The sequence below is a fragment of the Asterias amurensis genome, chromosome 21 (genome assembly GCF_032118995.1).
Source record: "Asterias amurensis chromosome 21, ASM3211899v1".
NCBI lineage: Eukaryota > Metazoa > Echinodermata > Asteroidea > Forcipulatida > Asteriidae > Asterias > Asterias amurensis.
The window spans coordinates 1,495,787-1,512,863 of NC_092668.1; the positions used below are offsets into that span (position 1 = coordinate 1,495,787).

Sequence of the window (17,077 nt, forward strand, 5' to 3'; positions counted from 1 at the left end):
TATTGTGCCATAAAGCTCAGGTTGTGGTATTTCAAACTGAGACATTTTTTGGAATACACTAAAGTTGCCATGTTTTGCCACCCGAAGTTGGAAAACTATATGGAAAGCCATAAATGCAAAGCAAAGCCAAGTTCGTAAGCACAAAACAATGAGTTGAATTTGTTGAAAACAAAGCAACCAATCATGGAAGGTATTTTACTCATTGACAATTTTGCAGAAAATGCTGAATTTGTTCACAACACTTTCGGTAAACAGTATTGTCCAAAGGCCCACACTTCGTGTATCACAACTTATATATAAAATAAACAACCAGTGAAACTTTAGGCTCAATCAGTCATCGGAGTCGGGAGAAAAATAACGGGAAAACCCACTCCTGTTTCCGCACGTTTCGCCGTGTCATGACATGTGTTTTAAATAAATACGTATTATCGATATCGAGAATTGATAATTGTTTTAATGTTTTCTAAAAAAGTAAAGCATTTCATGGAATAATATTTCAAGAGAAGTCTTTCACCATTACCTTCTGTATACCCTGTAAGATGTTTGTAAATCTGTGATTTTGTTCTGTTCCGAAAGTGTACAATGGCTTTATTACAAACACTGAATAATTTTTGCTAACGTCGGTCGTCCATGCCGACTAGTGCAGTTTGTTTATCACCAATGAAAAGGCCGTGATTTGTTTGCAAACCACGGCTTGAGTTAGAGTCTAGAAGCCTACGACTGTTTAGTGTCTTGACAGGAGAGGGCGGATCCGTGGGCCAAACTCTGAGGAGGCTGATATTTCGTGTGTGCTTCGCGGATGTGGTTATTTATTCTCTAAAGTTAGGGATAAATATTTGACTATAGAAAAGCTTGGGGTCACCCATAGCAGGGGGACTTTAACTATTATAGTACAAGTACTGGGACACCTTTGGTAAAAGTGTTAAAGGCACTGGACACCTTTGGTAATTGTCAAAGACCAGTATTCTCACTATATATCCTATCTATGCATGAAATAACAAATCTGTGTAAATTTTGACTCAATTGGTCATCAAAGTTGCAAGACAAATTAAATTAAAAAAACACTATTGTTGCACAAAATGTTTGTGCCTTCATATGCCTATAATAAAGGGCTTCAGGCCCGAAATCTTTTATTATTATTAAATTTAGTGAAAAGTTAACTCCTCAAAAACTACGTTACATGCAGAGGTAGCTTGTTTTATAATATCAACAGCTCTCCATTGCTCATAACAAGTATGTTTTTATACCAAATATTGTATATAGGGCGGTCGAAAGATAAAGAGAGACTTGGCAAGTCTACGGCGCTCGTTGCCTCCCACAGGAAGAAACGCCCGGAGCCTTAGCCCAAATTTTGAAGGCGCCCCATTAATCAAAATCGACACTTAGAGGAGTAATTTAGACTCCTTGCAGATTTTACGCACAGTCCCCAATCTTGGAGCTATATGATTGTTTCAAAGATATAAAAACGATTTCGGTTGTTCCGTTTAAAGGCAGTGGACACTATTGGTAATTGTCAAAGACTAGCCTTCACAGTTATAGTGTATCTCAATAACATAATTATGCATAAAATAACAAACCTGTGAAAATTTGAGCTCAATTGGTCATCGAGCTAATAATGAAAGAAATAGACACCCTTGTCACACGAAGTTGTGTGCGTTTAGATGGATGATTTCGAGACGTCAAGTTCTAAATCTGAGGTCTCGAAATCAAACTCGTGGAAATTCTTCCTCGAAAACTATGGCACTTCAGAGGGAGCCGTTTCTCACAATGTTTTATACCCCCAACCTCTCCCCATTACTCGTCACCAAGAAAGGTTTTACGATATTAGTTATTTTGAGTAATTACCAGTAGTGTCCACTGCCTTCAAAAGAGAATTATTCATAATTTTTGGAAATACGCCAGAGAGGCATTTCTGAACCATTTCTGAGGCATTTCTGAATCTCCCTGAAATATTAATCTGTTCCGAGGAAATTAATCTAAAGTGGTTTAGGGATGCATGGAATTATATTTAAATAAAACTCCATCCACTGACGTCACATGCAGCACGTGATAAAGACAGGGGACCAGTCTTTCCATGGTATCAAGATTTATCAGAGTCGACTTTCACTGTAAACAAGTGAACCAAATCGTTGCTGTATATGTTTTCTATGTGTTGTACTCGGGGTTTTTTTGCGTTTTCTTTGGGTTTTTTTTTTGTGAGTGAATAGGCCTGTATGTGAAATTTTAAAAAAAGTGCTTGAACTTGAACAAAAAAATAATAATAATGAAAGTCAAGGTAAACGAAAATTGCTTGAAGGTGTTCTCCATTATTACCGAACCATGTACCATTCTTTGTATTAGTAAGTACGATTATAATACATTTATCACGATGATAAAGTTCCCTGGTTCGTTTGGAATTAGTAAAAGATGGTGAAGATTTAATTCAGTTGGAAGTTTTCAAAATACCGCCTAGTTGGACACAAAGAGGGCGCTGTTTGCAATGGCCATATTAGTTTTTACGAACAATTTCCTTTCTCTCTCGACTAACAGCATTTCATACTATTAACTAACTTTTCTGGATAATTGGCAGGCCTATTACATGCAATGGTTTAGCAATACAAAGTGATTTTTAGTTAATTTTTCCCGAGAAAAAAAACACCCCAAAACATACGGAGTTCTAGAAGTGCCAGCCGACATGTCGACATCCAACTTATTTATCTCGTTTTTTTTTTTAACTTATTTGTCTTTAGCATGTCGTCATTCTGAGATAATTATGTCAGGATCTCGATATGCCAGATGGCACTTCCAGAGCTCCGTTCAAACAAACCCTTTTCTTGGTCTTTAAAAATTGTTTAAAGTGAACATGGTCAGTGTTTATTTTGCTGAGGGAGCTAAACGCGGCTTTAATATGTACATAACTTTCCTGTTACCAAAATATATATCAGGAAGGTCATTCTATAAAGGAACAACTTATCATCACATTCAGTTGATCACGAACAATAGTGTGTATAGCTCGGTGTGGCTCTGCCATCGTCATAAAAAAAAAATCAGAAAGGCGCATTGACGGGTCACAAGTGTCTCACTACTGTAGTGTTATAAATGTTTCGTGAAGACATCTTGTCTGTGAATTCATTGACAAAACAGCAAAATGTCAACCTCGTACAAGTTGTATTACTTTAACGGCAAGGGGCGTGCTGAGTCTATAAGAATCATGTTTCGACTGGCCGGAGTGGAGTTTGAGGACTGCCGGTTCGAGGAGGCTGAATGGCCGGCGATTAAACCATGTAAGTTTTCGGGTTAAAAATTATTTAACTTTGTACACATAATATTATTCTACATTCATAGAAAATACCCTCTCTGAAATAATGTTGTTTAAGACGTCGCAATTTCTAACCCCAAAACTACAATATGACTCAAAGTCTTTATAATCTTTCTCAGGCATCTGAAAGCACACAATATTCTATATTCTAATATTTAAATTTTGCTGCAAATTTGATTACCAATTGAGGCAAAATTTTCACAGATATCAGTGTTAGTTTATGCATAATGTTGGGAAACACCTAGTGAGGATACTGGTCTTTGACAACATTTATACTAAAATTCAGGCTTGTTCGATACAATGGCTTCATAGTTCTATACCTACTGCGTTCGACCATTACTTGCAAGTTTCGAGAAGTTACCTTGACCCTATGCGAGATGAACACAGCCTTCAGTGCATACTGAAGTGCTTTCGTTCTTAAGTACGGATGGAATGTTTTTTATTGTGCGCAGCACAAGAGAGCTTGTTGGAAAAACTGTATAATTGAGGGAAAGTGTTAGTCATGCGTTTTTTTAGTTGCTTGGGTGAATTTCTTTTGCTTTGCTTAATTTATATAAAAAGTGGTTGTTTTGGCCCTTCTTTCGACGCTGGAGAGGGCAGTTTGAATTACCACCTTAGTCAAGAGTCTTGTGTTGTGGACTGCATGGCTTTTTAAAATCCCCTTTTGCGTTGGTTTTCCACATTTTATAGGGTTTTCCTCCCACATCTTAAAAACAACAACATTTCGTCACCGTTTACAACAGTATTCATGTTAGTGTTGGGGCTTTACTTTTGGATGTGTGTGTAATAAAACACTTATTCGCAAATTACAAAATAAATACATCTCTTCCACTGAGATTGATGACTTATCTGCACTTTTCTTTCAACTTTGTTTTTGTAACGTCTGTCAAACCATGGAGCAATCTAGTTTATTGCTCCACTGTCAAACCATGGTCAAACTATCGTTCTTTGTTATCATTTTAATTTCCCGGTTCATCGCGTCGTTTTCCTGTTCACACTGACCTTAAACTAGGTCAAGGAGAACACCCAAGTTTTATTTCTGCTACTGAAGTTTATAGAAAGGACACGTTGGTGTTAATAGCCATTCATAAATGCCTGGGAAAGTTTCTCCATTCCAGTTGGGGGACACCACGTGGGGGTGTTTAAACGGATGATCACAGCCAGAAGTGTTTATACGTGTGTAGCCCCTGAATCAGCATAATGAGTACGGTACACGACCTGGATTTCTTACATTCTAAACCCGTTCATCAATTTGTATTTTAACCAAGCAAGCTGAATTAGCTCAAATTTTCACAGGATTGTTATTTTATGCATATGTTGAGATACACCAAGTGAGAAAGCTAGTCTTTGACAATTACCAATAGTGTCCACTGTCTTTAAACTTAAGGCATTATAGCTTAACAATTTTCCACAAGCAAAAAGAGCGAGATACAGTCACAGAAGGTACACGTGAAATGGTATTTTGGCTTATATAAACTTATTCTGGTCAGCATATTTGTACCTTGCTTGGGTGCTGTACTTTTGTTATTTGTTTCATTCCATGCAGTACTTCTTCGGTGAAATTCGGCATAGGTCGAAGTGATGACAAAATCTCTAAACCATTATGTTTGTTTTTTAACGCCCAGCTATTCCGATACTTCAAGTTCCTATGCTGGAGATTGATGGCAAGAAATGTGGTCAGAGCAAAGCCATCATACGTTATTTGGCAAAAAAATATGGTAAGAATCTTTTGTAATCGGTTTATGTTTCCCCACGCACTGTAAAAAAGTATTGGCTGAAATTCTTTCCTTTTTTAGGTTACGGGAATATGGTTGTCAGTTCAATAGGGTGGCCTAATTACCAAACTACGTATGGGTAGGAATTTACTTAGCACTGTGCAAATGTTTTACCCAATAATAATGAGTCTAGTGTTTATCTACAGAAACTCTGTTCCCAGCTAGCATGACACAAAAGTCGGGGTAAACCTTACCCAACCCAAAGTTTACCCAGGGGTTGTGTAAAGTTCAATTTACCCCAATATTGGGTAATTTGATCTTACCAAACAACACCGATGTGAGATTCTTTTAGTCTGATTGAGCTAGTTATAAAAAACCGTGGGGGCGTTGATGTGTGATAACAGGAAAATAAACACCGACGTAGTATACATGCACAAAGAATGGTTTGCCTTCACACTTACGGTAGCCCCGACAGGACACAACGCGCGAAGTGAACACGCACATTATTTGCAATGTCGAGTGAACGTAGTGTCGAGTTAATATAAACAGACATAATTTTATGCGACTTCACAAATTTTGTTTGTATAAAATATTATCTTAATGAAAAACTCATGGCATCGTTTATGTGCACATAACATGATTTTGCGATTTTCGAGTACCATTCGACCGTGTCACCATACACTGTTGTTTATCTAGGCTACTTCCACTGGTCACTTGATATGGCTTAAATTCAACTTTTGCTTTCCTTTTAAATAACCAGTTCCTGGTTCAATTACCGCGTTATCTGACCACTAGGCCAAATTTTGTAGAGCTGCTAAGCACAACAATTTGCTTAGCATGAAATTTCTTCCTTGATGAAAACAGGATTACCAACCAAATTTCCACGTGATTTTCAGTTTAAGCAAACAGCAGCTGAATACCAGTACCAAGCAATATGCAACAAATGGAAACATGGTAATCCTGTTTTTATCGAGGAAGAAGTTTCATGCTAAGCAAGTTTGTGTGCTTAGCAGCTCTGCGAATTGGGCCCTGATAACACAAGGTCACAAATTCATTTATTTTGTTGCATTCCCGTCCTCGTCTTCAAGAACAAACTAACTCGGTCGTTTTTTATGGCAGGTTTGTTCGGGAAGGACGACCTTGAGGCCTTCTGTATCGATACTGTAATCGACACGGCTGATGACATCGTACCACCCTGGGATCTAATCTTCTTTGCCACATCCGAAGAGGAGAAGGTGATGACTATTAAAATGAACCAAAATGTTGGGGAGGGGGGTCTCAAAAAACCTAGTGGAAACAGGCCCCCAAAATAGGAGGGGGTATAGGCCTCCCCTAACCTCTCACGAGGGCCGTGCCATCAGTGAGGCAGGAGATTCTGTCGCCCCCAGGCATTTATATGGCGATCTTTGCACAAACTTCTTATAATAATAGCTAGGCTCTTTTGTATCATCCTCCCACAGTCCATGCTCCCAAACTTTCCCAAACTTCATCCATTTTTTATGATTCACTTTCTGGCAGGCAAAACACACCAAGAACTTCAAGGAAGTGGAGGCGCCCTTAATCTATCAGCGACTGACGCGGCTGTTGGAGCAGGACCACGCAGGAGACTACTTTGTGGGGGATAAGGTGAGGGCTGGGCCAATTTCATGAAGCTGCTTCAGCAGAAAATAATTGCTTAACAATTGTTTGCTTAGCAGAAATAAGTAGAATACCGATCACACACTGTACATGTGGCATGGTGGCTTGGCTGTTAACCTTATTCTGGTAAGCTAAATTACTACTACTATGGTCAGAATGTTTCGAGTCTGAGTCCGACGCGGGACCTGAGTCCTAAGAACTCCTGCACAAAATTTCCATGAAATCGATTTCAGATAATTTCGACCGTCATTAAACATTTTGGAGACACAAAGTTACAAATGCTTTTATGTCATTGGCAAGATCTTCGCAACGATTTGTTGTTCCCAAAGTATAATGATAAAAAGTATAATGATCAATATGTTCACTTCAACACCTCTCTCCATTCCAGTTGACCGCGGCAGATGTACATTTCTTCTCCATGGTTGACTTTGCTGAAATCTACTTCCCGAACTCCATGGCAAAGTTCCCCAAGCTGCAGTCCCTTTTCGACCGAGTTGCAGCGAACCCGAAAGTAGCCGAGTGGAGGAAGATTCGCCCCGTGACATCTTGGTGAAGAAGTGCACCATCTTTATAATATATGTTAAATTTGCATCGGGGATAAAGAATATTAATTTTGATTTTTACCCATACACCGATGTGTGTTAGCACTGTATACTCAGTACTTTCCCGAGTCCTGTGAAAAAATATCACAGGCATGTTACTCGGGTGGGAGTAACACGCCTGTGATTTTTTTCACAGGACTCGGGAAAGTACTGAGTATACAGTGCTGCACCATCTTTATTTCCTTTATAAGGGATCAGAATATAGCCACTTAGTCTTCACACTACTGCTTTTCACTACAGAACTCTCAACAGAATATAGTTTTTTGAGAACACCTTTCAATTTCTTGGGGATACAGGGATCAGTTACTGCTCCTTTCTGACTGTACCCTGCAAAGAAAGAATTTCGGAAGATTCGCCCAGTGACATCTTGGTGAAGAAGACAGTCTTTAGTTCCTTATAAGGGATTTTTTTTTTTTTAGAACACCTGTCAATTTCTTGGGGATACAGGGATCAGTATCTGCTCTTTTCTGACTGTACCCTGCAAAGGGGGACTCGTTCGAAAGAATTGATCAATATTGAACAAAAAGGCTCATGATTGGGGTTATACATTTTGCAAGGTAAAGTTTGGTGAGGTTTGCGCAGCTATGTTTTAGCACCAAAAGAACCGCCAATTGACAACTCAACGTTTCGATTAGTATGCTCTGATCATCTTCAGAAGTCTCCTCGCTTAATGCTCATGGTATTTTAAGTAAATTTCTTGTAATTTAAAACAAAAAGGTGTGGGTGGGATTTTGTTGGGAAGAGGTGTTGTCTGTTTTAATACAAAATAACTGTTGCCTGAAATTAAATCTAGAGCCAATAAAAAATAAATATTTTATTACAAATACATATCTTTAATGTTTGTAATTTTTGGGAGATGGTGTTTCAATTGTCTTGTGTGATGTTTACACCTGTGCATAGATAGTTGATCCCGCGGGCTATGAAAGTTTTCAAGAGGGCGCCCTAAATATTAAATAATATAAGGGGGGTCTCCCCCTGCTGCCCGCCAGGAATTTGTTTTTCTGTTCATCAAAATTGCCACCCTAAAAAATGTTCCTGACGTTGGTTAATGATTCGCTTTTCAAATCAATTTCGAAAAAACATTTCCGCATTGAAAATCACTACGACAGTGGCCGTTTTGAAGTTCACAAACAAGTTGCAAACCACGGGGCCGCCAGTGCCATGGGGATCATTTTGTACCGGCTTGTGTCTTGTTAATAAACATCAACTGATTGAATTTTGATCAATTTTGTCCGATCGTAAGAGCTTGACATCAAAGATAAACAAATGTAAATTCCCTTTTCATCCTTCAAACGACACTAATGGAAATCATGGAGGAAGAAATGTCGGGCAAAGACGTGACTCGTCACTTGGCCAACGAACACCATAATGCGGCCAGCAACAGCTAACAGTCGCTAACAAAAAATAGCGACCTCTGTTGATTGATAAAAACTATTGTATATACCCCAGACTTCATTGTTGTAATACACGCGCAAAGCAAAATAGTCAGGGGCAGCTGAAGAGGTTTCATGCGAAAGTTGAGAAAGAGTTCGAATGATGGTTGCGCTTCGTTTGTTGTGAAAAAAAACCCGTTTTTCTTGGAGATTTTAATCTACAGGTAAATAATTATTGCGAATTATTTGTTAGTTGCAATTGCAAGTCCCCATGATCGGGCAAACATACCCACACGGTCCTAGAACTTTGCATATGGAAAAGGTTCGCTCCGCTAGCTATCGGTGAAAGTGGAACGACGAACTTGCATTTGCAATGCAATTTCAAGGAGCAGCAGTGCTCACTCACACTGTCTCAGCACTCAACTAATAAGTTTACAAAAATCAAAGAAGACCGTTTCTTGAGGGAATCCAGCGTATTTGGCAGTATGTATGGGCCTAGTCCATACTTTTTACATTCCAGTTCTGTACGCTGACAATATTTTAATAGTTTGAAATAAATAATATGAATTAATAAAGGTTTTGAAATTTGAATAACTGAGTACAAAAGTCCAACCATTCGTTCTCAGTCGTGATGTTAGTTTTCTTTTACTGGCTGCAACTGATACGTGCAATAATAAAACAACGGCTTTTGGTTTGAAATTTATTTCTCTCGCTTTCCTTTCTGCAGGTGTCTGATGATGGCAAAACATCTGATTCTCGTTTCCATCTTTATGGATGATGAAAACAAGCTGAAGAAAAAGACAAGCGTCAAAAATGTCAGAGAAATCCAAGACCAAGCGAGGACCATGTACCCTGTTGGAGGAGCCTACTTAGAGCGCTTCATGGTCTTCTGTAAGGACTTTGAAGAGTTTGTTGACGTAGACAACAGCCACAGAGTTGAGGCCAAGGAAAAGTACCAACTCCATTTTAAAAGTCTTAACAAAAAATCATCAGCGCCTGAACTTGAGGGTGCACCAGGTAGTAGTAGCGCTCCCCCCAAACCAGTTGAGAGTATGACCAAGCAAGAAATAATGGAAGCAGCACAAATCTACAAGAAAAATCTCACAAAGTACCGCAGAGGCATCAACAAGTTTGCCCGCAACATTGCTGTTGAACATCCACAGCTTCTTAAGAACAGGGACAAGCTGATAAAGTTGGCAGATGAGGCACTTGCTCTGAGTGGTTATAAATATGCCGGAAGAAGCAAGACAAAAGCAAATATAAAAGTTGAAATGATTCCAAGAGATAATACTCTAAGCGAGCACTCGTACTGTTTACAAACTTATTATCTGACAGAGGCATCGGAGGCTCAACCTGTAAACGACCAAGAAGGGTCAGAAACACCGCAGGAAAATCCAAGTGACTTGACTAATGATCAGAGTGTTGACTCTTCCAAAACGGAAGAAGCCGTCGTGAACACACTGGTCGCAGATGAGAGACGCAAGTTAAGTGCTACCTTGATCTCTCCTCCAATCCAAGGAGGTGTTACCCAGCAATGCTATCCCCAGGCAGACCCGATTATGGAAAGTGCCGATATGGCAGCACTGAGAAAGGCCACTATGGTATTCGGACGAGAGAAAAGTTTTCAAATGACCAGCTACCAACTTGCAATGAACGAGATGGCATTCAAGGCCGCCTTGGAGGACCCGAGCTTGCTGGGTAAAAGAGGCAAGCTCTTTCGAGAGGCTCAGAAGAGGCTGTACTACAGCGGCTACAGGTACACCAAACAAGAAGCAAGTTGTTCCTACCGGGCGGCGGCATCGAGAAGGATAACAAGACAATGTCAAAGAAGGAAAGAGCGAATCGCATCGCAGATATCGAAGTTAAGGTGACCATTCTGAAAGAGCAGGTGGCACTCATCACCGCTGAGAGGTCAAAGGTCGAGTGGCAGGACCGAGCGGAGCAGTTCAATAAGCAGATCGAAGAGCTGCAGGAAAAGATTGTCGTTTTGGAGGGGGAAAAACGCGGTCATATCAAGAAAGGTGAAACGATGAAACGGAGGTGGGCTTGGGAACTCAAGTACAGGGAGAAATGGAAGCGCCCGAGTTCAAGGAGGAGCATTGCTGCAGAACAAGGTGACTCGGAAACCCTATCGGAAGCCTTACCACCTGACATTGTGTGAGCGATGAAGTTTCTTGACCACCTGAGACTCATAACACTCTAGACCCTTTGTCACATCAGTGCCTCAGTACATTCACTAAAACAAGAGGAACATTTTGATATCAACATTACTAAAAAGATAAGAATTTTAAATGAATCCCAACCGAGTATTTTGCCGGTGATTTTTGTTCTCAGAACTCGGGAAAGTAATGAGTAATTGCTTATCAAATACATGTACACATAATAATTATGTGTAAGGGTGATAAAACCAAAGTAATTTTCTTTATCCCTGTAAAAAGAAAGTATGAATTTAAATAAGCATATAAATTAAATTTATTTAGGGCTTGAACTTCTCGGAGGGGAATCCAAATCCACAAGACCACAGGACTGGTATCTCAGAATCTTTACTGGATCGTGATTTTATTTACAAGACCGAAATCAAAATGAGAAGAGACTAGAATCAAAATGATAACACAGTTTTTATTATCAGAACTGTCTTATTTGAACAAGATAAGACTAATGTTTTCTGTTTTATGGCAATACTCATCAGGATTGAAAGATATTTGTGAGACTCAAACTCAACATTTGAACATCATTATTTTGAGACAAAGATTTTGAATTGAAGAGAAAAAAAGACCACCAGACTTTGCCCGTCTTGCACTTTTTGTGCCTGACACTATTATTTATAAGAAGCGTTACCGCGGTAACATTTCTCACATTCAGATTGGGTATTCCTAATAGAGATTTTCTTTCTACCTAATTTTCTCCGCGACAATCCTTTGAAATTATTTTTTATATGTTAGTTTAATTGTACATTATTTTGCATTTATATGTAAGATCACAACAATTGAGCGTTTCTAAAAAACCAAAGGTATGCTTTGCCTTTCAAAGTTTAACAGTTCAGAGTTGAAAACTTTGTAGATTTTGTCAAAAGAAAGCAATGCACAGGCCAGATCAGAGTTGACTGTTTGACGTTTTAAAATGTAGAAATACATTTAAAGATTCTAAAGTAGTTTCCTTGTCTTGATTCTTATATAATGTGTGATTTTTTCTTCCTTTTGTCAGGGAGGGGTAAGGGCTTTGGGGGGGGGGGGGGGGTGGATTTCCAATAGATAAAGTCCTTATGAAAATGGGGAAGAAATTTAAACTCTCTAACTTCGTCTTAGGAGAAAGTCCTTATTTTTATAAATAATCATTGAGATTCTAATTCATCAAGAATGAATTGAATTTTGTGATGCACCCATGTTCCCAAGAGATAAAGAAGTCTTGAAAGTCAGGACAATTTACAAGTCTCTGACCTCACTTTAAAAAATAATGAAACAAATTATTTGATAATCAACAAATGGGTCTGATTCCAAAGAGGAACTTTAAAAACAAATAAAATAGAATTTACTGCCGAGTGACCGAATATCATCAAAATTCAGGCTACAAGTATTTTGAAGCAACAAAATTATCTTTACAAAAACGTACACTTTACAGACCATGTGTTTTTAACGGGCGTCATGAAAGGTTTGGGTTTGTGACAAAAACTCGACATGGTGTTATCAAAAAGTTATAAAAAACAAACTATTTTTGTAGTAATTTTGTGTTCACCTGGGGGGGGGGGGGGGGGGGGGGCTTGGTTTTCTGGAAATGCTTTGTTGTCCTGTACTATAGAGCTAAATCCCCTGCACCCATGTCTAATTGAACTGTCTAGTTATATTAATTAGGTTCACAAGATTAATATAACCCAAGCTTCAAACTCTGGCCATCTTTAAAAAAAATGCTTGATTCAAAGCTTCTAACAACATACCGTACCCGATATGGCAGGGATAGGGAAGGTTTGTGGGTGCCCCCCCCCCCCCCCCAAAAAAAAAAAAAAACGAAAAAGAAAGATCAAAGTTCATTTCCCTAACAAACATACAGAAACCATGAACATGTCTCCCTGCACACGTAACCCCTAAAAAAAATACAGTGAATGATAAATAGCGACCTCTATCGTCTGATATTAATAATAAGTCTACATCCCAGACTTCAAATGTATTATCTACGCACAGAAAGTCGGGTACCATGCTTTGAGTCCCAAGGACGTTTGAAAAGGTTTTGGTTTTCTCGCAATTTAACGTTTTTTGAGCCACTTATTTGACGAAAAGGCTTTTCTGTTAAGAGTGTGTATTACAGGTAGGTAAATGCGGCGAGACGTAGATACTTTCTGTTCGTTTTCTATCTCGTTTCTTCATTCTAAACCTGTATTTTTTCCTGGGAAAGATGGCGTCCATAAAATGACGCAAAATGTGACCCAATGACGGTCATGCTATAGCAATCACGGGGCAAAGGTGCGTCAATCACAACACATGGAAACAAATGTCGTACGTTTTGGTTCAAATGCGGCCTTTTGAGTAATAATGTTTTAGTGTCGAATTGTTCTTTGATCCATGCGAGAAGTAGTTTATCACGGTTTTCTACTCAATCAACGAACAAATGATATAAGTTTTAAAAAGCCAAATTTATGACCGATTTCAAGATAAGATTTAAGACATTTGAAGATTGCTTGCAGATATCTCCAGATCCAGACATGATTCATTAATATTTGATTTACATTTTACAAATTACAGCATGTTTGAAATTAATAAATGTGTTGGTTTATTTATTATAAATAATTATTAACAACTTTTCTGAACCATGGTTGTCGGCAGGAAGAGAACCTTGTCAATAGCTTCAGCAATTTTCTTTTTTGATTAAAAGTAGGGGAAATATCCATTGTCAACTTAACTTTTTATCACAACACTTTTTTTATGACAACTTTGCATCACCACAATTTTGATGAAATTGATGCACTTTATTTTTCGAAGGTACTCGACTCATCTCCAGTCCACTGTGTTAGTGGTTCAGTTTAATAAAACAGCTGCAGCACTGAATGTCATGCTGTAAAGTTTAAGCCAAAAGGAGATTTTTTTTGGCAATTGAACAATTGTTTTTTATTGGATGTTAGTGTTAAAATTGTTAGTAAATAAAAAAGACTATGCAACTTCGGTATTTTTTCTGACATTATATTAATGCGATGCAAGAAAGGCTTATATAATCCACATTTTGTAATATAAGCTAGCCACGTTATGAACAATTCAAGTCTTTATAAAGTATTTATTTTGAAACTTAATTGAGTAAAGACATCAATTTATGGCATGCATGATGGCCATCAGTTGGTGTATCCATTTTGTTCTGGATAATTGATTGACTTTTTATTTTTATTTGGTTATTTTTTTTTTGGGGGGGGTGTCACTGATTGCTGTCTCAGTGTCTGCCTTCCTCCATGTTTGAATAGTTTCGTCCTTTGACCAAAAAAACCCCATTAATTTTATAATTATTTGTTTATCACAGGAATTACATGCAAAAGATGGCAAAGCATTTGATTCTCGTTTCCATCTTTCTTGATGACCAAAACAAGCTGAAGAAGGCAGTGAAGGTCAAGAATGTCAAAGACATCCAAGAACAAGCCAAGAAGTTGTACCCTGTTGGCAATGCCACCCTGGATCGCTTCATGGTCTACTCTAACGACTTTGAGGAGTTCGTCGATGTGGACAAAGGTCACAAGGTTGTAGCCAAAGAAAAGTATGAATTCCATTACAGAAGTCCACAGAGAGCAATTAAGTCGGAGATAACATCTCCCAACGACATATCTCCAACAGTGATCGGAAGGTTGAGAGCCGATCCCTCACTCTTCAACAAGCGCACTTGTATGACCAACCAAGAAGTGAAACTTGCGTCGCAAATCTTCAAGAAAAATGTCACCAAATACCACAAGGGAGTCAACGAGTGGGCCCACAAGATTGCTTTGGAACATCCAGAGCTTCTTCAAGACAAGGGAAAGCTGCTGAAATTGTCCCGTGAAGCGCTGACTCAGAGCGGCTACAAGTACTCCACAAAAAGGGTGGCCAAAACACCGAAAGTAGTCCATGCAGTTGAGGTGGTCGTGGTGAGAGAGAATACTTCAAATGAGCAGTCGCAAAGTGCACAAACTTGCGATGAGGCTGGTCCATCTGAGACGCAACAGGATGACCAACCAGGGTCTCAACCACCAGAGCAAAGTTCCAGCGAACAGGTAAATGACAAGACGGATGACTCCTCCCAGGTCGTTGCTAATTTGGAAGCCCTTGTGGACACCATGATCGAAGATGAGAGGCGTGAGCTGACTTCTGCTTCATCTCCAACCCATGAAGCTGTCAACCAGGAGTTTGTATTGCTTGAACGGGGGACCCTGGTGGAGGACAATCCCCTGGAAGACTTAAACGAGGCAGAAGTTGATTTGGCAGAACTGAAAAAGGTCTCCAGGATATTCGGTCGGAACGGGAATATGAACCTAACAAGCTACCATACTAAAATGAACGAAATGGCATTCAGGGTTGCTTTGGAGAAGCCCCACCTGTTAGATAAAAGAGGCGAGCTCTACACTGAAGCTCAGAAGAGGCTGTACTACAGTGGCTACAAGTACACCCGCTGTAACCAAACAAGAAGTAAGTTGTTCCAGCCGGGTGGTTTTAAAAGAGAGAAGCATCAAACGAAGAAGGTGCGGGAAAACCGCATGGCAGAAATCGACATCACGGTGAATACTTTGAAGGAACAGGTGGCCCTCATCACTAGCGAGAAGACGAAGCTTGTGATATCGGAATGGCACGAACGAGCTGAGCAGCTCGACTTGCACATTGGAGATCTGCAGGACAAGATTGTCAGCTTGATGTCAGAAAAACGCCAGATCATTAAGAAAGGGGAGTGGTCAGAGCGGAAGCGGGCCTGGGCAGCAAAGCGCAGAGAGAAGAAGAACAAAAAGCAGCCAGTATCTTGGAGACCGGTTGAACAGGAAGCGGCTCAGGCCAGCCAGTTGCTTGAGGAGATGACTGAATGAGGAGACTTTAACAAAACTTTCTTCAAATCTTCCCTACTTTTCACCTTTTGAAAGCTCCAAAGAAATGAATTATGTTCAAGGTTTCCTTGGATTGATTTCGCAAAGAGCCAAGATTGATCTTAACTGTGTATAAGTCTTCATCGCTAAGTAAATTGTGACAATTATGGCAATTATGACAACTCATCTTTAAGAAGAGTCTCAGTGCTTTGTGAAATCAAGGCCTGATGCCAAAACTAAGTTTCTTGCTTCACTCCAACCGACAATAAGTCTTGAAACTGACTATCCTTAATCTTAAAATTGTGGAAGGCCTGGATAAAGGTTGCATAATTTGATGGGCTGGTTTTTGCTAAGACTGTAAATACTAACTCACTTTCCAGTGTTTGTTTAAGGCGTTCAGATTTACTGTTGAAAATCAACTGATTTAACAAAAATGCCACCTCAACTGTTCTTGGCCACCTCAAAAGTCCTACCTAAAACGCTGTAAAATATTTACACTCAAGTTTTGTATAATATGTAAATAATGTGGCCTTTAAGCTGAATGAAACCTAGTTCTGTAATCTGTGAGTCATGTTGTTTTTATAGCATGTTATTCCACTAGCAGGGGGGGGGGGGGGGAAGCAAGTTGAAGTTAAGTCAGGCATGGGGTAATAATATTAAAGGAACGTCTAGAATTGGTAAGGAACAAAGTTCGTGAAGATCACAGATTTACATAAAACTTACACGGTATAATGATGATGATAGTAGAAAACATCCCTTGAAATATTTCTGTCTGAAATGTCATAATTTGATGAGAAATAAATAATCTAACTTCGCGTTTGGAGTTTATCGCTCAGTGAGAGTTTTATTCATTTTTAATTTGGCATCGATGCAATGCAAAATTTGTAATCGGTTTTTCACTATTCTCTCGTGACCCAGACGGCCGATCGATCTCAAACTTCTACAGGTTTGTCAGTTTATGTATATGGTGGATTACATTAAGTGCTTACCCTGCCAGCAACTGTTTTGTTAGCAAAAACAAATTCTGTAATGTTCCTTTAAGTTCTTTACTCTGGTCTTTGGCACCCCTTAAAATGTTCCCAATAGACTGAGTTTTTTCACTGAAAACGACGGTTTTAGAACAACAAATAAATATTTCACTTACTTAATAAATGTTTTCTTTTTGCCAAACGAATGCTTTGAAAACCACTATTGTTAAATAATCCTGGACTAACCAGGAGCTTCAAAATATGCAGAAGTAGTTTTAAAACAATGACCTTTTAATAGATGAGCAGACGTTTTAAAGTTAGCCCAACCTGTTGGGCTCCGATTGTTATGTCCTACTCGATCCCAGGTCAAGCTTAACAAACAACATAAATCAACCAAAACAAAAATACACTGAAAATCCTAAATAAATATTTTGCAAACTAACTTTGAAGTTTCATCAGAGCATGCTT

The 17,077-nt window shown here is 39.0% G+C and overlaps 2 protein-coding genes and 1 pseudogene across 2 annotated transcripts; all 3 read left to right on the forward strand.

The window, feature by feature from the left end:
* The first annotated feature begins 2,976 nt into the window (after positions 1-2,976).
* LOC139953149 (hematopoietic prostaglandin D synthase-like) lies at positions 2,977-8,053 on the forward strand. The gene is made up of 5 exons (XM_071952577.1): positions 2,977-3,263; positions 4,924-5,016; positions 6,133-6,248; positions 6,532-6,639; positions 7,040-8,053. Exons 1-5 carry the CDS (start codon positions 3,128-3,130, stop codon positions 7,202-7,204), a joined length of 618 nt encoding a protein of 205 aa, XP_071808678.1. The 5' UTR covers positions 2,977-3,127; the 3' UTR covers positions 7,205-8,053.
* A 708-nt stretch (positions 8,054-8,761) lies between these two features.
* Positions 8,762-11,774, forward strand: LOC139952986 (uncharacterized; annotated as a pseudogene).
* A 1,025-nt stretch (positions 11,775-12,799) lies between these two features.
* Positions 12,800-16,469, forward strand: LOC139953150 (uncharacterized). Its single transcript, XM_071952578.1, has 2 exons — positions 12,800-12,925; positions 14,123-16,469. The coding sequence occupies exon 2, from the start codon at positions 14,130-14,132 to the stop codon at positions 15,642-15,644; it is 1,515 nt and encodes a 504-aa protein (XP_071808679.1). The 5' UTR covers positions 12,800-12,925; positions 14,123-14,129; the 3' UTR covers positions 15,645-16,469.
* The last annotated feature ends 608 nt before the right edge of the window (positions 16,470-17,077 follow it).